The following is a 21,608-nucleotide window of genomic DNA, read 5'->3' as shown; positions in this document are numbered from 1 at the left end:
CAACGGGCAAAATGAATTATTACTCTACTCGTCCAATTTGGCACGGACAGCTTTAACTTGTAAGTAGTTTTGTAAAGCGTCTACAGACATTTCTCTACCCAGACCAGATGCATTAAACCCACCGAAAGGAACTGCATGATGGAAATCGTTATAAGTGTTTATCCAGACGGTACCCGCATTAACTCTATCAGCCACTTTTAGAGCGGTATTAATGTTAGAAGTGTGAATACCAGCAGCCAATCCATACTCGGAGTCGTTAGCCATGCTAATGACTTCATCCGTAGACTTGAATTTGGTAACGGTGACAACTGGACCAAAGATTTCCTCCTTGACAATCCTCATATCTTCCTTAACGTCACCGAAAACAGTTGGTTTGACGAAGTAACCCTTACTGCCCAATCTCTCACCACCAGTAACCAAGGTGGCACCCTCACTCTTACCAATGTCAACGTATTTCAAAATTTTGTTCAGTTGCATTTGAGATGTTTGAGCACCTTGGAAAGTCGATTCATCAAATGGGTCGCCCACTTTGATGGATTCAGAGGCGGTCTTAAACTCTTCGATGAATTTATCGTAAATGGACTCTTCTACGTACACCCTTGAACCTGCACAGCAGACTTCACCGGAGTTATAGTAGATACCAAGAATGATGTTTTGCACGGCTTTTTTCAAATCAGCGTCCCCGAAGACAATGTTTGGTGATTTACCACCAAGTTCCAAAGTGACTTTTTTCAATCCTGCGGCCGCGGACTGATAAATGTGTCTACCTGTAGCCGTGGACCCTGTGAAGGCAACCTTCTTGATCTTTGGATGGTTAGTGATCGCTTCACCTACAATCTTACCAAACCCGGATACAATGTTAACCACACCAGGTGGGATACCAGCTTCTGGAATGTACTTAGAAACGTACAAAGCGGACAATGGCGTGGATTCGGCCGTTTTCAAAACGACAGTGTTACCGGTGACCAAAGCTGGAGCGATTTTCCAGGCCCACATCAATAGCGGGAAGTTCCAAGGAATGATTTGGCCACAAACACCCAAGGGCTGTCTCTTGGTGTAAGAGAAATGTGTTCTGCCAGTGTCAATCAATCTACCGTCAATTTTATCAGCAAAGCCAGCAGACGATTTCAGGTAGTTGATAACCAGTTCAATGTCCCCCCTAGCGGAGGTGATGGCCTTACCGTTATCCATAGTTTCAATCGAGGCAATGACATCCTTGTCCTGCTCAATTAGTTCGGCCAACCTGTACAGAGCTTTACCCCTGTTAATGGGGTCGATACCGGACCAGGACCCGTTGGAAAAAGCACGGTCGGCGGCCTGCACGGCCTCTTCCACATCGTCCTCCCTACCTTCGTAGATGTGACATATTTCTTCCTCCGTGGAAGGGTTGATGACCTCGAAGGTCTTGTGCTGCTTGGAAGGAACGAACTTGTTGTTGATGAACAACCCCGTTGGCTGCTCATATTCCAACCCATTGGGCAGCTTGATAGGCACTGTCATGGGGAGGTGCGAGAAATATCTCAATTGCATTCTCCCGATGGAGGATGCGGACGTCTTTAAGCAGAGCGTAGATCTACTGAACATGATTATTTTCTTTATTATTTTGTGGTTTTATTGGCTGGTCTTTCTCAGATGTTCCAACCTTTAACGAGTAGGAATAAAGGGGGAAGGAAAGAAAGGCCAATTGACACCGACTAACCCCCCATTTATATAACCGCCCAACTGCCATTTTTTTTCATTACCAATTTCTCCTCATTTGCTTACCTACAACCGCCCCTCATTTTCCTCCTCTGTTGGAGAAGAAGATCGCCCAAGACGGAAGCTCCGCATTGCCGGAGGACAGCCGTGCCATCGCCCGGGTGGGGAATTGTAGAAGAACAGAAATGAGGGGGAAATGACATCATTCACGGCCGGTATTGAAGGAATAGATGAATGAAGGAAGGAAATGTTACACAAAGACAGAGAAATTATTGAATACATTTACTAGTTACATACACACTTTGTAGTAGGGTACTGGTATACTACAGAGTTACGGGTTCATGGCGGTTGGGGCAGGAGTGTCATCCAACCAGAGAGTCGCCAGCACGGGACATTGCTGCTGGCAGAGGCCGGCAATCTGGAGAAGCTGGCGATGGAACGGGATTGTAGTGTTGCCGTCGTCGCGTGGCGCCGTGATTGGGTTATTTCGTAGGTCGAGGAATTTTACTGACCGGCGTGGGAGGGTTTTTGTTAACTTGTGAGCGTTTTGCAGGTTGTTGCCCGGCAAACGCAATTCTTGCAGAAAGGGTAACTCACCTGAGAGATCCACTGGCAAGTGCGTGAAATCTCTGACGTTGGCTATTGTTAGGGAGTATAGATTAGTGGATTTTAAAGAAGGGAAACGGGGCAAAGAAGAGGCGTATCCGCCGTTTATTTCCAGGATTTGAAGAGAGGAGGGCCATTTCTGCCACTTGCTTAGTTGAGCGAAACCCTCCACTTTTAAAATCTTCAGATTTTGGTAGGGGAAGACAAACTGATCGTTCAACTTGTAGTTTTGTAACTTAGACAACGCGCCTCCAGTGTTTTTAATTGAAAGCACTCGTAACGATGCGTTCCTAGCTTTTGCGGATTCTACAATGGAAACCAACGGGTTACCGTTCAGGTTCAAAACTTTCAAATGGGGCAGACAATTGATGTTTCTGACTCCCATGATATTATTGTTGCTCAGGTCCAGGACTTCCACGGTCAACCAACCGCCCACGATGGAGTTGTTTGTTTGAACCAATCGCTCAAAATCGATGATCCCGTGAATTTCGTTATTAGCAAGGTTTAGTTTCTTGATCCTGGACGAACCTATTCCCTCTAAGGACTGGATGGAGTTGCAGGAAAGGTTTACCTCTTGTAAGTGATGACAGAGTGACAAAAACTTCAGGCTTGTGTTCAAGTAGTTGTACGATACATCCAGACATTCCAGATCCATGAATCCCACTAATGAACAGTGTGCACTTGTTATCTTGTTATTTGAACAAAACAGTTGCACGACATTCGATGAAATCCCCTCCAGAGTGTCCAGTTCGTTGTGATTGAGGTTTAACACCAATAGATTTGGCAGTAATCTTTGCAAGCCTGAGGTATTTTTCAGGTCGCTCTGGGATAGGTCAACTTCTAGGATCTTTTCCCAGTCAGAATCATGATTAGGGCTATCAGATAACTTACTAGTCAAGATTGATATTAGTTGCTTTTCAGTTTCATTGAATGACGTGTCCACCTCAGAGATGGACGTGATATCTTCAATCCCTTCGCCGGGCAATTTTTTGAGTCTCTTGTGGGTTTCTAATAGGTTGGAGTTGGATATCGAACGAGCCGTACGCATTTGAATTTTATTTTTTGCTCCTGTGCCGTTCTTTGTGAAGAGAGCATTGAACTTTGGCGTGTCCAACGGGGTGTCATCATTGCTTTCCAGCTCTTTTTCCTCATCTTCTCCTTGCATTTGCTCTTGGTGGTAGCGAACGTCAACTGATTTGCCATTGACAAATTCGTAGGCTTTTTTGTTTAGAATCGAAGGCGCCTTGCCCCTCGTGTTAGAATCTCCGGACGGTACCACTGTGGTCAGCTGGGACTGATTAGAAGAGGTGTTATCTAGCGAGTGGGAGCTCGATACATCTAAACCTTGATTCAACGGTGGATCCCACGCACCGTGTGTATGGTTGAATTGGTACCCCAATTGGCCAGGAGATATTGTATTTAATGGGGGTTTCTTGGGAACTTTTGATCTTCTACCTGATTGCGTCTGGGATGAGGACATGGATGACGAAGATGAAAAATCAAACGAATTGCTAGTTTCCATTTCGGCCTCTTTCGTTTTGGCGTTGTTACTATCACCATTATTATTATTGTTATTATTTGGATAAGACCCCACAAAATAGTTCGATTTTTGCTTTTTCAATATGCCATCAAATACGTCATGAGCCTCAGCTGCTGGCCCAGAATCGCTGTCATCAGAAAACGATGATAACTTCTCGCCATTGAAGAAGTCTTTAGAGTGCGAGATATCAATCGTATCCTGGTTTTCATGCGCCTGCGTTGTGATCGTTTTATTCTTCATATCCAAATGTCTTTTGAATGTATTCGTTTCTAGTACGCCAGATAGATCCTTAACCAAATCGCTTACTATAAGATCAGATTCAGGAACCTTGTTCGCGGCACCAGCGCCATCGCCGACATTGGTAGTGCCGCCACTTCCAATACCGGGGAAATACTGCTTCCATTGAGCCTCTTGGTGCGATGTGGCGGTGGTACCAGAGAATCCCGAAGGCACTTTTTGATGTACCGTACTAAAGTTATTCAAAACAGTCATTGTGGGAGGTTTTTTCACGGACTCGGATATAGTGGGCTCCACCACTTGTGAAGTAAAGTTTGAATCGTGGAAATCGCGGTTACTCTCATATTCCTTAAATACTTTACCATTGTTACTTTGCGTGTTCGAGCATGAATGTAACTTCGCTGGTGAATTTATCGTCAAATTCTCCAGCTGGCACGATAGTTCTGCCTCCTGCTCATTCATATCCATTTCCATGTGCTACTTCTATTCCTCCTAGGCAGCGGTTTTTCCACTGGACTATATCAAACAGCTATGCTATCCCATATACCCATCTACGTACATTCCTCACCATCTGTTGCCCATTGTAAATACCATTTCAGTAAACAAAGCTACAGCACTACCCGCATAAGTCTTCTGTTTTGGCGTTTGGCGTAACCCTGCTTCGCGAAAAGAAACGAGACGCAAAAAAAAAAAACAAAACAAAACCAAAACAAAACAGTGCTTAAGGAGCTGCAAGGATACTTTTGATATTTGATAGTGACATTGTTGGTGGGGAACAGCGTCCAAAGCGGAGTGGATTGGTCAGAATAAAGCATTGATTCAGCCATGGACAGGAACACAAGCTACCAGCAGAACTATACAACTACTGGGGCAGCGGCCGCTTCTTCAAGGCAGCCTCCTTCGGATAATAACGCTGATACAAATTTTTTGAAAGTAATGTCGGATTTTAAGTACAATTTCAACAGTCCGTTGCCCACAACGACTCAATTTCCTACACCATATTCTTCCAATCAGTACCAGCAAACGCAGGACCATTTTGCCAATACGGACGCACATAACAGTTCGGGCAATGAATCGTCGTTGGTTGAAAATAGCATACTACCACATCACCAGCAGGTCCAGCCACAGCAACAACATTTGGGTTCGCTTGTGCCCCCCGCAGTGACAAGAACAGACACAAGTGAAACTTTGGATGATATTAACGTTCAACCTTCATCTGTTTTGCAATTTGGGAACTCCTTGCCAGGCGAGTTTCTGGTTGCATCCCCCGAACAGTTTAAGGAATTTCTATTGGATTCTCCCTCTACTAGTTTCAATTTCTTTCATAAGACACCTGCGAAGACTCCACTGCGATTCGTTACAGATTCCAGTTCCGCTCAACCGAGCACAGTAGATAATCCCAACCAACAACAAAATGTTTTCAGCAATGTGGACTTGAACAATCTTTTGAAAAGTAATAGGAAGACCCCTTCCTCTTCGTGCACGGGCGCATTTTCACGTACTCCCTTAAGCAAGATCGATATGAACCTCATGTTCAACCAACCATTAGCGACGTCTCCATCAAAGAGGTTCTCTTCTTTGTCGCTGACGCCTTATGGAAGAAAAATCTTAAATGATGTTGGAACACCGTACGCGAAGGCTTTGATATCTTCCAACAGTGCTTTGGTAGACTTTCAGAAGGCAAGAAAGGATATTACTACCAACGTGGCGTCCACAGGTTCCGTAAATGCTAATAACATTTTACAAAGGACACCATTAAGATCCAACGATAAGAAAATATTCATTAAAACACCTCAGGATGCCATTAAGGGTACTAGCACACTCACTAAGGATAATGAGAACAAGCCGGACATATATGGCTCTTCGCCTACAACTATCCAATTAAACTCATCCATAACAAAATCTATTTCCAAATTGGATAATTCTAGAATTCCCTTATTTGTTTCCAGATCTGATACCATATTAGATTCTAACGTCGACGACCAATTGTTTGATTTGAGATTAGCCAGATTACCGCTATCGCCAACGCCGAATTGCAATTCCTTACATAGTACAACTGCTGGAGCCGCTGCTTTACAAATTCCGGAGTTGCCTAAGATGGGATCTTTCAGGAGCGATACCGTCGCCAGCTCCACTTCAAGTTCAAACACGATTTCTTTGAAAAGCAAATCCAGCAATAATAATTTGAAGGGTAGGATCAAGAAAAACGGGAAAAAACCTTCCAAATTTCAAATCATTGTTGCGAACATTGACCAGTTCAACCAGGATCAATCGTCATCATTATCATCATCACTGAGCTTAAATTCAAGAGCAGGAAATTCAAATTTAAATGCGACAAAGAAAAGAGGGAATAAACTTAAAAGATCACAATCTTCACTTTCGGATTCCAAGTTTAAATCGCAAGCAAAGAAGAACTGTGATTCTAAACCTAATGGTAATTTATTCAATTCACAGTAGTAGTGATTGAATGTGCATCTTCCTTTTTCTTTTTTTAACCAAACAATTCCAAGCATTTTTTCTCCATCACTTAGTTTTTGTTTAATCTCTTACGACATTTTTATTACACAACATACGAGAAAAAAATATTCAAAACCCAAAAAAAGAACAGCCACACGTTTATAGCTAAAGAATACATACACCAACCGAGGACAATTTTTACATTTTTATTTCAGTATCATTATTTTTTTTCTTTCTTTTTTATTTACTATTCTGTGATTTTGAATTGTTCGTTAAAACGTTCACATATATATCAGGGAGTTTAAATTCATAAACACATTATTACGTAGAATAGGTGACTATTTTAAACCAATTAATTATAAATGTCAATAACTGATGTCTCCGTTTTATGGTATGTTACCACTCCAGATTCCGGGTAGTCCGCAAACTAATGTGGGCGAATTGCCATAATATTGCATGGCCGTTATTATGGTATGATATTTACCACATATGTAGCCTGTCAACTCAAAAATTAACCCGTACCTTAGAAAAAAATACAGAAGAATTTTGTCAGATATCCACTTTCATTAACCTGTCGTTTCTACTTTAGCCATTTTAAGAGCTTTTGTACTGATTTAGTTACGGAAGAATGCCTTTAGCAAACACGTTTGGAACACACAGTTTAGAAGCTCATCCTTTGCACACGCAGCCTACAGTTCATATCAAACTCAGTAAAGAGGAAAGATCTCATTATAAGGAGCGGTATCATTCCTTAGAGTATATCTCCAATTATGTGTCTGTTTTTGACCAAGCGATGAGTGATAATATTGACTCCAAGATCAGGAAGGAAAATGAAACCTTATTGAAAAAGTATTATGAATCAAGGAAACCGTTTACTTTTGCCAACTTCAGGCAAGGAAGCGTAATAAGCTCTTCGGATTCCTCCACAGGTTTTACGGAGAGGACAAAAACCTATGGTTTTTTGAACGACTTCGTTAGTAATTGTGTTAACGAGGTAGACCCATATACGCTAAAAATGACAGTAAGAAATAGACAAAGTGCTCTAAATATGGTGAACATCGACGATGAACGTAAAAACAAGGATGGCTTGTACGATTTCGAAAACACTACAGACGAAGATTGTAATGGTAGGTCTAGTGGTGGTTTTCAATATTCATCGGAGAGACTAGAAATTCTTCGCTCACGTTCGACAAGATCGTATTTTAAGTATTACAAGAAGCTTTTAACCGTAGATCTGAGGGACAGTGATGTCTTGAAGAGACATAACTTATGGATGCCAATGATTACCAAAAAATTTAGGTTTCTATTAGTACCAAATACAGAACCGGAGGATACAAGTTTTACAACCCCCGTACCAGCATACTTACAACCGTCCGATTTGGATATTTTTCAGAAAAAGACATGCCCACTTTTCATCAACGGCACTGATTGTGTTCCTAAGAGTTACGATACATTTTCAGGTTCTTCTGTTGTCACTTCTATTTTTTCAGAATATAAGCTCCCATCTCTTTCATACCATTGTTCTGTCGAATTAAATGATCAATTGTTTATTGTTGGTGGATTAATGGCATGTCATAGGTATGATGAAGAAGCACCTGATTTGAAGGACTTTTACGTAGATGGCATAGAAAACTTACCACCACCGCTATTACCAGAATTAATAAACAATCCATCCATGATTTCTAATCCACATTTATACTGTGTTTCCTTAACGTCTTCCAGACTAACAAGGCCTGACATTTCAGGTTATATCCCACCTCCACTAGTGTGCACTCAGGGTTGTAAATTGACGGAAAGACATATATTTTTTTATGGCGGATTTGAAATCAAGTCAGAAACCCAGGTCGATGAAAAGGGAAGGTACTTTATAAGGAAGAGAGCTTTTCTGAATAATACAGGTTACATCTTAGACACAGTAACGTTTAATTTCTCAAAGATTGAGTTAGCGGCTCCTCCATACCAGTTTGCAATTTACAATAATTTCTCACCCAGATTTGGTCATATGCAGACATCAGTAAGTAATGCTAATAACAACTCGGCAAATGAGAATACCCCATCCAGCACGAAAGGAAGAAGGTCAATTAGTCCATATTGCCGGGGCAATGGGGAGTACAAAATTGATGATTTAGTAGGTTCCTCAGAAAGCAAGGATTATTTACCAGGCGGCTCGATGTCAAACATAACAAATCCAAGATCTTCAGATAGTCTTCCTCCCAAGACTTGCTCCCCTGGAAAACATACTTGTAGCTCTGTTAATACCATCCTTATCTTTGGAGGTTATAGCCAGACCGGTGATGATAAGTATGAAGCTATGAATGACATGTGGAAAATAGATATCCCAGTAATTTCTCGTGGGAAACGCAATTACTATAAGTTTGCTGATACTGTCACAGCCACTAAGATTCGTGTCATTGATGATCCAGAATTATGGCCAAGCAGAAGAGCGTTTTCAGCATGCTGTGTCCCAGACTATTTTACTAAAGATGCTGAGCCTATAGAAACAAGACTTTTGAGAAATTTGAGAAACGATTTTTCCATAGATGTGGAAATTCAGCCAGGCAATAAGCCATCTCAACCACTTTTCCCAAATATCCCGCATTCTAGGAAAGAAAAGAAAAATGGTCACGAAAGTAAGCATGCTTCCAGCTCTGGTAATAGTACCAGTGAAGAAAGCTCGTCAAAGTCTCCTAGAAACACAACCTCAAGTCCCCCTACAAGTCCCAAACATACACCACTATTGAACGGGTTGAAGAAAGGTACCTCATTTGGAAGGACGGTCGCGTTCCATGGAGGTTCAGATGGCTATAACGTTTGCTGTGATATGTGGTGGTTTGACTTTGATTCCGAAAAGTGGACGAAGATAGATCTATATGCTAAAACACAGAACGAATCAGATGGTATGGTGCCTATAAAATTATGTATGGTGGGACATTCAATGACAACGGTGGGTCATACGGTAATGTTTATCGGAGGTTTACGACAAGGTGATGTCGACCGATTATACCGCGACGAACCTCTTCCCAAAGAAATAATATCGGGTGTTCCACTCGGTAGTGGCGTTATAAATGTCGTGGATTTAGATACCCAGTGTCTTCAAGGTTGCAAGCTAGTACGAAGCGACGGAGACACTAAAGATTCAGTCGTTATGGACCCTCACGTCGGCACACCTCATCAAGTATTGACTGTTGCAGGCACAATAGCACTAGTCAATGGAACCATGACCCTAGTAGGAGGTGTAGCTGCAGATCGCCGAAACATTTCGGAGCTTTACATGAGGGGAGCTGTCTTACAGTTCATTCTACCAAGTATGAATCTTGCCAACTAATTAATTCCGCGGGGCGAGGTTTGAACAATTCCCATGTGACTAAAGAAAAACGAGAAAATTTTTTCGTGGAACTTGAAAAAAAAGAAAACAGAAGAACAAGTGAATACGATAAAAAAAGGTTTTGTTTATTATTTTTAATAAAGGAGGTGTCATTCGTGTTTTTATCATCACCAAACGTACTTTTAAAGCTGTTGCACATTTGTTTTTACAGAAGCGTGGTATATACTGATTGTACGCACGTTTAACTTATAATCAGATTTAATCAGTGCAAGGAAAAACTGCTCCTTCCATTATTATAAGGGAGAAAAAACTATTCAACTGCGCGTTAACAAAAAGTCTAGACACCAGCCTTTCAATATAAACACTTAAGGTTCAAGTCATTACTGTATTATAATTTTTAAGGGTCAGGTATTTACATTTCATTCTCAAAAGAAAACAAGAAAAAAGGAAACCAAGATAGGCTAAAAAGAAAGTCATGTTAAGTCCTGAACGTAGACCATCCATGGCAGAACGTCGTCCATCATTTTTTAGTTTCAACCAGAACCCAAGCCCTCTAGTCGTCCCGCATTTGGCTGGTATTGAAGATCCTTTACCTGCTACTACCCCAGATAAAGTTGATGTTCTAATTGCTGGGACTGGTATGGTGGAAAGTGTATTGGCTGCAGCATTGGCCTGGCAAGGTTCTAATGTCCTTCATATTGACAAGAATGACTATTATGGGGACACTTCAGCCACATTGACAGTAGACCAAATTAAAAGATGGGTGAATGAAGTTAATGAGGGCTCAGTAAGCTGTTATAAGAATGCAAAATTGTATGTATCCACACTCATCGGCAGTGGGAAGTATTCCTCGAGGGATTTCGGTATTGACCTCTCTCCGAAGATCCTTTTTGCGAAATCGGATTTATTGTCGATTCTGATCAAATCGAGAGTTCACCAATATTTAGAATTCCAATCATTATCTAATTTTCACACTTATGAAAATGACTGTTTCGAAAAATTAACGAATACAAAGCAAGAAATATTCACTGACCAAAATCTGCCATTAATGACCAAAAGGAACCTAATGAAATTTATCAAATTTGTACTCAACTGGGAAGCACAGACGGACATATGGCAACCGTATGCGGAAAAAACCATGTCGGATTTTCTAGTGGAAAAGTTTAGATTGGAAAAACCACAAGTTTTTGAACTAATCTTTTCAATCGGATTATGTTATGACCTTAACGTGAAAGTTCCAGAAGCTCTACAAAGAATACGTCGATATCTAACTAGTTTTGATGTTTATGGACCATTCCCTGCATTGTGCTCCAAATATGGTGGGCCAGGAGAATTGTCACAGGGGTTTTGTAGATCAGCCGCTGTAGGTGGTGCCACCTACAAGCTTAATGAAAAATTAGTATCTTTCAACCCTACAACCAAAGTGGCCACATTCCAAGACGGCTCTAAAGTGGAAGTTTCTGAGAAGGTAATAGTGTCACCTACTCAAGCACCTAATGAGAGCAAACATGTTCCACTACAACAATACCAAGTCCATCGTTTAACCTGTATAGTTGAAAATCCCTGTAACGAATGGTTTAATGAGGGCGAATCTGCAGCCATGGTTGTTTTTCCTCCGGGCTCTTTGAAATCTGGTAATAAGGAAGTAGTACAGGCCTTCATTCTCGGTGCTGGCAGCGAAATTTGTCCAGAAGGAACTATTGTATGGTATTTATCAACAACAGAACAAGGTCCACGTGCGGAAATGGACATTGATGCCGCCTTGGAAGCTATGGAGATGGCTCTTCTAAGGGAGTCTTCTTCGGGTCTAGAAAACGACGACGAAATCGTTCAATTAAGAGGTGATGGTCATACAATAGTAAATTCCGTTAAGTTGGGTCAATCTTTCAAAGAGTACGTTCCTAGGGAGAGGTTACAGTTCCTGTTCAAACTTTATTATACGCAGTACACATCCACACCACCTTTCGGTGTAGTCAGCTCCTCTTTCTTTGATGCCAATCAAGACTTAGAAAAGAAATACATTCCTGGTGCCAGTGATAATGGTGTCATATATACAACCATGCCTTCTGCTGAGATATCATATGATGAAGTGGTCACTGCAGCCAAAGTTCTATACGAGAAAATAGTAGGTAGTGATGATGACTTCTTTGATCTAGATTTCGAAGATGAAGATGAGATACAAGCTGGCGGTGCTGTCAACACAGAACAATTTGAAAGCGCCATAGACGATGATGATGATGATGTTAATATGGAAGGTTCCGGTGAATTTGTAGGTGAAATGGAGATATGACAAGCAAGATATATTTTATTTAGTTTTTTTTACCTTTTGGATTGGCGGTTGATATCTTCTTATAAGTTAATGAAACAGTATATATGTACATAAAAAAGAAAAAAATTCTTACCTTATATCTATGTGCCTATACATTGTATGAGGACATAGGAACCGTGGAGCGCTTGTCAAAGTTAGCACACTGAATAATGGCCTAATATAGGTTTTGCAAGATATACTTAGTGCCAAGCAGAGGTAAAAAAAAAAAAGCAACAACGCACTACGATTCAACTTACATTTGCATCCGTACCTTTTTTTACATCTTAACATTTCACTTCAGATTTTCTTGGTTCTCAAGTTTTTTCTTCTTTTAGAAAGTAGCATATAAACAATATTACCCGCAGAAGCATTTTTTTCCAAGCAATGTTGCGGTTTGTAAAGTTTCATTGAGTTCTCCACAAGAGATATTATAAAAGTTAACTCATCTCTTAGTGCAAGTTAATAATTGTTCATCGGAACTTTTGTTCACGCCCTTTCAAAACTCTTCACGGAGCAGTCTATTTATCTCACTGTCGAAGAAGTCAAAAACTAGACTATATATTATTCAAAAAAAAAATGTCTGACGTTGAAGAAGTTGTTGAAGTTCAAGAAGAAACTGTTGTTGAACAAACCGCTGAAGTTACCATTGAAGATGCTTTGAAGGTTGTCTTGAGAACCGCTCTAGTTCACGATGGTTTAGCCAGAGGTTTGAGAGAATCTACCAAGGCTTTAACCAGAGGTGAAGCTTTGTTGGTTGTTTTGGTCAGTTCTGTTACCGAAGCTAACATCATCAAGTTAGTTGAAGGTTTGGCTAACGACCCAGAAAACAAGGTTCCATTGATCAAGGTTGCTGATGCTAAGCAATTAGGTGAATGGGCCGGTTTGGGTAAGATCGATCGTGAAGGTAATGCTAGAAAGGTCGTCGGTGCTTCTGTTGTTGTCGTCAAAAACTGGGGTGCTGAAACTGATGAATTATCCATGATCATGGAACACTTTTCCCAACAATAAGTGAATTGGTTTTCATCAAATTTTTTTTCTTAAATTAGATCATATAATAATATATAGTTAAACTTTTAATTTAATTGTAAATTATATTTCACATGTTTTTAATTTGGATTAATGAATATCAAATGCAAAATTTTGTCTGGTATAATTTCTGGGTATTAACTCAAAAGAACAAAGGAATATCGTTTGCTGGATATGTGTAATGGTTGTCTTCATCGCCCTCGTTCTTACTCTCATTATTATCTTCAGTTGGTGCTTTTATTCTTTTACCATTTAATTGCAGTAAATTGTCATTGGAGGCTTCATTATTTCTATTTTCAGTCGCATACTTTTTGTTCGTGTTGAATTTCTTGGGATTGCTACAATTACCAAGTTCATTACTCTCCATCAACAGTTCTATTTCTGTCTGTGCTGCCTCATCGATGGATTCTTTTTCCAACATACAAACCTCGATAACAATACCGGGGTAATCCTTCGGTAGTTGCAGTTGGTGAACATTACCTGATCGGCTATTCGAGGGTCTTGTGGTATCTGTAATAATTACATCGTCTGTTTGGCTTAGGATATTTACACTTAGTACACCATGGATATCCATTCTAAAAAGCACTTTGCTTGCGATCTTAGTACTCTTTCTGATCTTATCAAATGAAGTAAAATCAAAGAAGCCGACTACGGCAGAACCGTCTAGTACAGTTGTGGAGTCTCCGCCAAATACTTGTAATTTCTCTAGAATAGACCTGTTACTGGGTAATTTTATCTTTGAGTATCCTAGTTGTGATTTGGAAATTAATGCAAATACATTCTCATCGTTTACCTCAGTCTTCGCATACACATAACATTCTTTGCAACCAATTTCTTTCAAGTCCTTTAAGGCTGAATAAAGAGCTTCGCCCTTAATAATTGCTTCAAAGCTTATCCTTTCCCTATCAAGGTCTAGTCCGTTAGTATCGAAATCTTTAATAAGGTAGGTAGAATATTCAACTCTCTCAGAAATGAGTGAATCCTCAAATATCAGCACAAATGGTGACCCATGTCCGTCATACGATAAAGTACACTCGACAATGTCATCTGAATTCCTATTCATCACGCTAACACTATCTAAAATATGGTTTATTTTTACACATAGTTTCATATGGTCCTCAGTTTCATTTCTATATGAGTAAGACATAAAAAGTTCTCGAGATAGTAGCAACTGAATTTTTACAATATGATTGTTCTCTCTGACAAATGATAAGCCATCGGCGTCAATGAATATGAGCACGTCGTCTTTGGAACCAAAAGGTGTCAAACAACTCAAGGCTGTGGTGATATGCTCTAAGTGGACTGTTGAAGCAGAAAACTTGTTTGCTACTTCGCTGTTGATTCGCATGGTTTTATATTTAAGCTATGCTGCTAATCTTTGTTCTCACCCATGTACTATCGAGTTACTTTGCGTAACCATACTTTTTACCGGTAATGTTGGCTTCAGTTACGCGTGCGTCTATAGCCACCTTATTGCTTACGTAAGAGAATGACATAGAGCATTCGAAAATACGTTATAAGGGACTTTATGCTTGCATTTATAGATCTGATATATATTATTTGTCAACTTGAACAATCAACGTAAATGTACATTATAATGACTAAACTATGTCCCTTCTTTGACCCAACACAACCCCTTCACTACCCTGAGATGCACCTTTCATGTAACCATACTCGAGAGTACTCCATCCAGTACCATCTTGTAGATGTTTTGGTTTAAGTTTGATTGGAGGTCTTGGCTTTTTTGTTGATAATTGTGGTCCTAAGACTGGAAACCTCTCTGGATGTTTCTTATTAGCGTAACGTGATAGAGACTTTAATGTTTGATAAACAATTGCTGGATCCTTCTCTTCAAAAAGATCTACTGTCTGGAATAATTCATCTTCAGGTACGCCATATTTTCTTGCAAACGATTGAAATTGGGAAATTTGGTCCATTTGAACAAATGGGATGTTGGACCTCTTCCAGCTGATATGGTTTGTCTCTTTTGTGTCTGCTTCATGTAAAACATTCGCTAACTTACAAAGAACTGTTCCATCTTTCAGGCATTGCAATAAGCTACTAGGAGGAACGACCTCTGCTAGTACTGATTTAAATACCCATACTTTGATATGTTGGATTGCTTCAGGTGAAAATTTGCCTTCCCTAAGTTGCCTTAAATCTTCATCCAAGGAAGTGACATCTGCTTTTTTATCATAACTCATTGGCAAGTATTTTGTTGTACGTTCAATATGAAGCTATCTCCTTCGATCACCACCCATTATTTCATAGTAAGTATTTTCCAGCTTAGCTACTTTTCAAATTCTGAGAATGACCGATACCATGTGGTGAGTGGGTGTTAATGCTATTACTAGAATGATAAGCCACGCTGTGATCAGTATATAGCCCTCATCCGAGAGATATTTCGATATTGTCATGGAATAATAGCGGTGGACCTTTGCGTTTTTACGAAGGCTGTTATAGAGAGGCTTAAGCTGGCTGTGACATTAATTGATAGCGACCATAATATTTTTTGTGCCCGAATTACTGACACCTTTGAAAAATATACAAAATCCAATATTTTTAAATAGTGATGAATTTCATAAGTATTTTTCGAACTATGGTTTAATCTTTCCGATCCATAAATGTAGGGAAAGTGATTATGCTCTCTAAACATATCTCTCTTCATTGGCTTTTTGTTTTACTTGCATTGTTCCGTCAGATATATGGTATTTCGATTAATAGCTCCAGTTTTCAGCTTTCAAACTCATTTACACTACTGAGTAATTCATCTCAACTATTTTCCGTGCCCCTTAATATATCTACTGGAGAATATCTAAAGACATCTACTTTGTTGACTTGCGTCAAAAATTCGCAATTCTCTGCATCGTATTTCGAAGCTGCTTTCTTCCCCAAAAATAATACTATCTTTTTTGACATTGAAGCACAAACAATCATAAGTGAAAACATAACTATTAAAGCGGAATTAATAGCTTATGGCCTTAGTGTCTATAATAAAGTTTTTGATCTATGTGGCATACAAGATAATGTATTATGCCCGTTAAAGCCTGGGAATATAGAACTTATTGGAAGCTATTCCTTGGAAAGCGCAATAGCTAGCCAAATTCCGGGTATAGCATATAAAATTCCTGATTTGGATGCATACATTGTGGTTTCTGCATACTCCGCTGCTGATGAAAAACTTCTAAAACCTTTAGCGTGTGTTCAAGTGATGTTATCTAATGGTAGAACAGTCCAAACACAGTACTTGTCGTGGAACCTAGTGATATTAAGTATCCTAGGAATCATGCTTTCCATCTTTTATTCTTTGCAAGGTTACACGGCCACTTCGACACGTCTAGCGTCCTATTCAATGTCATTGGTTTTATATTTTCAGAATTTGGCTATCTTAGCCATGATTAGTGTATCCTTTTTACCTCCCATTGTTGCCGCTTGGACTCAGAACTTCCAGTGGTCAATGGGCATAATAAAGATAGACTTCATGCAGCGTTTATTTGACTGGTATATCCTTGCCACATCTGGGTTTCCTACTGTTGTATACCATAATAGAGAAGTTCTATCTATTAGTGTTCAAAAACGAGAGTTGGACAACAAGGCCATATCCGCATCAAGTAACTTAAATGGTATTGAAAGCTCTCAAAAGGATGAATTACTATACACTTCGAACCTGAAAAATTCCAAAGATTACCTATCAAAGATATTAGTATTAAGAGGTATCAAAAGAGTATCTTATAAAGCCGGGATTGAATTATCGAATTTTTTCTTGACTGGGTTTTCCTTTTTTATTGTTTTTATTCTCGTGGTGGTCATAGGATTTATTACGTTCAAAACATCCTTAAAATTACTGGATCGATTCAAAATTAAGAGTACCAAATATTCATTCTTCCATGTGAATTGGAGCACGCTTTTACAAGGAACATTATATCGAGTAATATTCATAATCTATTCCGAAATATCCCTTCTATCTCTCTGGGAATTTACTCAAAAAGATTCAGCAGCAGCTTTGGTGGAGGCAATTATTGTTTTTATTTTAACGACAGCTCTGTTATCATCTGCAGGTATAAGGATATGGAGGCAGATGCTCAAGTCCAAGAAATTTTTTGGCCACCAAAGCTATTTACTCTTCGGCAACACAGAATTTTTGAACAAGTTTGGCTTTCTTTACTCTCAATTTAAGTCTACAAAAGTATGGTGGTTAATGATTACATTCGCGTATATGCTTATTAGATCCGTCCTGGTGGGAGCTCTACAGACGCACGGAAAATCCCAATCTGTTGGAGTCTTTCTAACCGAAGCTAGCTATCTCACCTTTTTGTGCTGGACGCGACCTTATATGGACAAAATAACGAACATCTTCAATATAACTATCCATTCACTAAACTTAGTGAATGCCTTTTTTTTTCTATTCTTCAGTAACTTATTCCAACAACCAATTGCTGTTTCTTCGTTTATGGGAATAGTTTTTTTCTTTCTGAATGCCTTATTCGCGTTATATCTATTAATTTTCATTTTAGTTGGCTTTTCGATGGCGGTATACTACAAGCACCCTGATACGGAGTACAAATCTATAGATGATCAAAGACGATCCTTCTTGAAAAATGAAATGGATGATGATGCTATTTACAAATTAGTGCCAGAACTGCACGAAATAAAAAAGACTGTTCTTGAATGCGACAGCACCCGAAATCCGCAAATAAATAAGATTGAACTTTGTAGACAAAATTCGAACAGTGATTATCTGTATATGTGAAAAAGAAAAAATTTAGTTTTATATCTTTTTGTATTTATTTTCTCGAAATCCTTTTTCACTTCGCATTTTGAGATGCAAGTCATCTCGGACCTAAATATAATCTCCGAGTATCTCCAGCGAAGAGAACATAATGCTTGGCTAGAAAATACGATAGATGTTATAAATACAGAAAGTCAACCAAAGCACCTAGAGGAAATTAAGAATCGCTTTCGATCGCGGCTATAATATCACTCCAGTTGCATAATGTACCTGAATGATGCCTCATCACCGACAACGGATAGGATTAGTAGAAAGAGAAATAGGCTCTCCTTCGTTTGTCAAGCATGTAGAAAAGCTAAGACCAAGTGCGACCAGGAGAAACCTCGTTGCGGTAGGTGTACCAAGCAGAACTTGTTTTGCATTTATGATGTAGCCAGACAAGCGGCACCTAGAAACCCCAATAAAGATGCTACCATAGCGAGATTGAAAAAGGAGATTCGATACTGGAGAAATAAAACCGTGGATTTGACTCAAGAAAAGAAGGACTTTTATACTGCTTTGAAAAGGCCTACTGAAGCGCTAGCCAAAAATACCAGGAAGACATCTAAAAGCTCTCAGAAGAACAATTTTCCGATAAGTCTTTATAAGACCCATCCTAGGTTGATTATGACCAAAGTGATGAAAAGAGAAGTCAACCCTTTGTCGGAGAAATACCTGATATTTCAAGATACTTTCCTCAAGACATTAATTGCGTCTGTGCTTTTGAATTCGTCCAGGAATTCCATGATTCCTGCATTAAATGCGGATATTAGCAGCTCCAGGACACAACCATGCGTAAGGAATAACGTGGTGAAAATGAGAGAAGTTCTCTTGAGGAACTCAAAATATGAGTCACAAAGAAGGTCCATCAATGAGTTTACTGATAGGCTTCTGCAAAAGAAGAACCCTGAAGAGCAGCTTGCGATAAATAAAGTAATCTCTTTACTGTACAGTAACAGAGAATCATCATACCTAGAGGATACATGTCCTTCGGAAAATGATTACTCTGATTTGTTAAAAGGCTATATCAGTGAAATCGAGAAGACAGTCCCACCAAAGGCTATCACGGAACAATACCTTTCTCATTTTTTCGAACATATTTTCCACTTGATACCGTTTGCAAGCAAAGAGATGCTCGAAGAGTCGATTCATACAACCGTACGGTACAATGAATTCGGTAAAGTACGACTATCTTTGGGGACAACTCTTTTACGAAATAAAATGGAGAATTTATGCATCTTATTGTTAATATTGAGGATTTCATATATCTCTTTAACATTTATAGAAGATAAGATTGAAGACTACAGTCCATATATCACTAAAGAGATGTTGGAACAGTATCCCATTCAAAGCGAGACCATTTTTCTAGCACAGCAGATACTTGCATCTGAAAACTGGTGTGCTTGTGCAAATGAAAATACCATTTCATGCTTGCTTTATATTTGGTCGGCATTTGTTTTCTCTCCCACCGAGGGTGACTTTTTGTTAGAACAACCGTCTGATATTATTATTAACCTTGTTATCATAATAGGAACATCCATTGGATTGCATCGTGATCCATCTGACTTTCCAGCCTTAAATCACCCCCAAGTTTCAGACAAAAGGCTACTAAACTTGAGAAGGATACAGTGGCTATCAACCATTTCTATGGCATCTTTAGAATCAAGCTTGAAAGGAAGGCTATTGGTATCGCCCCTTTCAATGATTGATCTTTTCATCAATGTTCGAGATCCTAACTGTGTAGAAATCTATAAAAAAAGAGTCAAGAAGGATTTAACAGGTTCAGAATCAGATGAGCAGCTACTAGAAATCCATGAAATATTTTTCCACAGAGCTCAGTTGGCACTGTTCTTGTCCGATTTGAACAATATAACCATCTCATATAGTGGTTCAGTACCAATGGATACGCTGGAAAATTTGCGTATTAAAGCTAATGAACTGTTAAGGAACAACTTTCAGTTAAGAAGTGTGGATATAAATATATTTGATGAGGAGAAAACATTTCAAAAATTAAGCTTTAATTCAGTTCTGAACTCAATAAGTTTATCGGGTCAAATTTTGGGGAAATTAATGATGCTAAGGGCGTCAATAGCGTTGATGTTATATTTTGAGGCACTAGCAATGGAAAGAAGCGAGTGCCTGCCTTTTTTTTTCAAGTATTTTTTTCAATGTTGCGCAGATACCATTTCCTTGATGAAATTCTTTCTATTATATTTCAATGGCAGCTATGAAAAAGTCCTCTCTTCTTTAGTATGTTTCATCACTACAAAAGTTATTCAATTAGCTGTTCCAACCACAATGTTTACCCTCTTAGTAATTATCATGAGGGTAGAGTTGGCCAAAAATATGCTACTGATCAAATGCAACGAATGTAATGCCAGAGGGGACATTAGTAGTCTTCCAAAAATCAAAGAGAAAATAAGGTCCTTGGATATTATCAAGGATAATTTTGAAAGACTTTTATTAGAAGTATATCTACTTGCGTCCCAGAATCTGAGATTCAAATACTTTTATATTTTCAAAATGTTAACTTTGTTTGACGTATTCATTCAAAGATTAAGAAAGGGCCAATTATTTTCGGGTCTGTTTGTCAAAGTGAACAAGGACTCAACCACCAAGAAAATCGCCACAATGCTAGAGTTGACACTTGGTATCAACCTGGACAAGTCTGATCATTTAATTGATAGATTAAAAGGTAAAAATCTTACGGTTAACTTTACGCTTGACCAACTAAGCGAAATTCTAAGCGAGTTTGATAAGATAAGTGAAATTAGTACTACTGATTCGCATAATTCTATGAATTCATCAAAGCCAAATATGAAGGATAATACTCCCACAATAGAACTTTTGCTCAATTCAACTATGGACAAGAATAGCGATGTAGCGCCGTTAAACTGTTTAGATAAGGCCACTAATTTAGGTGGTTCTCCTTCAATCTCTATCTTGGCTCGCAATGGCAGTAACCAAAATGATGGCGAAAAAGTGCCCCCACCGGCCCATCCGAGTGAAGGAAGTTTTGCCGCTCCTATCTTAAACTTTATGCCTGCAAATAATAACTATAGCAACAGCAGCGCCAACAAAGGTAGCAATGACAATGTCAAGTTGCCAAGCAATTTCAAGAGCTACTACGACCCGCCGATGTCTTCTTTGGATGTATCCATGGACGTCCCGGACATTTTTGGCAGTCTTGATTTCTTCGATTATGACCTTCTCTTCCAGAATGATTAGAAAGTCGCGGAGTACCAAAAAAAAAAAAAAAGAGCACGATTTTCTATAGTTGTATAGCCACTTTGTTGGTTTCAGCGCAACACGAAGTTGGAAAAAACTAGATGCATGCATTGTACTCTGAGCAACCACGGATCTTTTACGGGCACTCCCTGCTGGGTTGCTTCAAACGATAGTATGTGACTAGATGTACTCTTTCTGCAATTTATTTGATTTTAGCGCGGAACAGTAGTTGATACTCAGTGAATAGGCAAAATAATACGAGGCGGCTTCTTTTCCCCAATTGTGAATCAAGCGCGAGTTCAGTATTAGCCACCTATAGAACATCGTTAAATATTATTTTCAAACGTCGGTAATGTTTGCGAGCGCCGACGCTTCGAAAATGTCGTTTGTGACCTAAATTTAGATAGATTTATAT

At 39.3% G+C, this 21,608-nt stretch overlaps 10 protein-coding genes across 10 annotated transcripts; 6 read left to right on the top strand and 4 right to left on the bottom strand.

The window, feature by feature from the left end:
* Positions 1–24: 24 nt before the first annotated feature.
* Positions 25–1,584, bottom strand: ALD4 (aldehyde dehydrogenase (NADP(+)) ALD4; the record flags this gene model as incomplete). The annotated part of the gene is made up of 1 exon (XM_056231550.1): positions 25–1,584. The coding sequence occupies one exon, from the start codon at positions 1,582–1,584 to the stop codon at positions 25–27; it is 1,560 nt and encodes a 519-aa protein (XP_056085357.1).
* Positions 1,585–2,029: 445 nt separating this feature from the next.
* NUD1 (Nud1p) lies at positions 2,030–4,549 on the bottom strand (the record flags this gene model as incomplete). Its single annotated transcript, XM_056231549.1, has 1 exon — positions 2,030–4,549. One exon carries the CDS (start codon positions 4,547–4,549, stop codon positions 2,030–2,032), a length of 2,520 nt encoding a protein of 839 aa, XP_056085356.1.
* Positions 4,550–4,906: 357 nt separating this feature from the next.
* NDD1 (Ndd1p) lies at positions 4,907–6,538 on the top strand (the record flags this gene model as incomplete). Its single annotated transcript, XM_056231547.1, has 1 exon — positions 4,907–6,538. The coding sequence occupies one exon, from the start codon at positions 4,907–4,909 to the stop codon at positions 6,536–6,538; it is 1,632 nt and encodes a 543-aa protein (XP_056085355.1).
* Positions 6,539–7,166: 628 nt separating this feature from the next.
* On the top strand, positions 7,167–9,863 carry GPB1 (Gpb1p; the record flags this gene model as incomplete). Its single annotated transcript, XM_056231546.1, has 1 exon — positions 7,167–9,863. The coding sequence occupies one exon, from the start codon at positions 7,167–7,169 to the stop codon at positions 9,861–9,863; it is 2,697 nt and encodes an 898-aa protein (XP_056085354.1).
* A 475-nt stretch (positions 9,864–10,338) lies between these two features.
* MRS6 (GTPase-activating protein MRS6) lies at positions 10,339–12,153 on the top strand (the record flags this gene model as incomplete). The annotated part of the gene is made up of 1 exon (XM_056231545.1): positions 10,339–12,153. One exon carries the CDS (start codon positions 10,339–10,341, stop codon positions 12,151–12,153), a length of 1,815 nt encoding a protein of 604 aa, XP_056085353.1.
* Positions 12,154–12,747: 594 nt separating this feature from the next.
* RPS12 (40S ribosomal protein eS12) lies at positions 12,748–13,179 on the top strand (the record flags this gene model as incomplete). Its single annotated transcript, XM_056231544.1, has 1 exon — positions 12,748–13,179. One exon carries the CDS (start codon positions 12,748–12,750, stop codon positions 13,177–13,179), a length of 432 nt encoding a protein of 143 aa, XP_056085352.1.
* Positions 13,180–13,339: 160 nt separating this feature from the next.
* RAD17 (Rad17p) lies at positions 13,340–14,545 on the bottom strand (the record flags this gene model as incomplete). The annotated part of the gene is made up of 1 exon (XM_056231543.1): positions 13,340–14,545. The coding sequence occupies one exon, from the start codon at positions 14,543–14,545 to the stop codon at positions 13,340–13,342; it is 1,206 nt and encodes a 401-aa protein (XP_056085351.1).
* A 253-nt stretch (positions 14,546–14,798) lies between these two features.
* Positions 14,799–15,401, bottom strand: SCP1 (Scp1p; the record flags this gene model as incomplete). Its single annotated transcript, XM_056231542.1, has 1 exon — positions 14,799–15,401. The coding sequence occupies one exon, from the start codon at positions 15,399–15,401 to the stop codon at positions 14,799–14,801; it is 603 nt and encodes a 200-aa protein (XP_056085350.1).
* Positions 15,402–15,838: 437 nt separating this feature from the next.
* Positions 15,839–17,947, top strand: SKDI15G5010 (putative flavin adenine dinucleotide transporter; the record flags this gene model as incomplete). The annotated part of the gene is made up of 1 exon (XM_056231541.1): positions 15,839–17,947. The coding sequence occupies one exon, from the start codon at positions 15,839–15,841 to the stop codon at positions 17,945–17,947; it is 2,109 nt and encodes a 702-aa protein (XP_056085349.1).
* A 243-nt stretch (positions 17,948–18,190) lies between these two features.
* Positions 18,191–21,193, top strand: PIP2 (oleate-activated transcription factor PIP2; the record flags this gene model as incomplete). Its single annotated transcript, XM_056231540.1, has 1 exon — positions 18,191–21,193. The coding sequence occupies one exon, from the start codon at positions 18,191–18,193 to the stop codon at positions 21,191–21,193; it is 3,003 nt and encodes a 1,000-aa protein (XP_056085348.1).
* Positions 21,194–21,608: the final 415 nt, after the last annotated feature.

This window comes from Saccharomyces kudriavzevii, assembly GCF_947243775.1.
Source record: "Saccharomyces kudriavzevii IFO 1802 strain IFO1802 genome assembly, chromosome: 15".
NCBI classification, from domain to species: Eukaryota; Fungi; Ascomycota; class Saccharomycetes; order Saccharomycetales; family Saccharomycetaceae; genus Saccharomyces; species Saccharomyces kudriavzevii.
The sequence above is the reverse complement of the archived record's forward strand: the minus strand, read 5'-3'. Positions and strand labels throughout refer to the sequence as shown.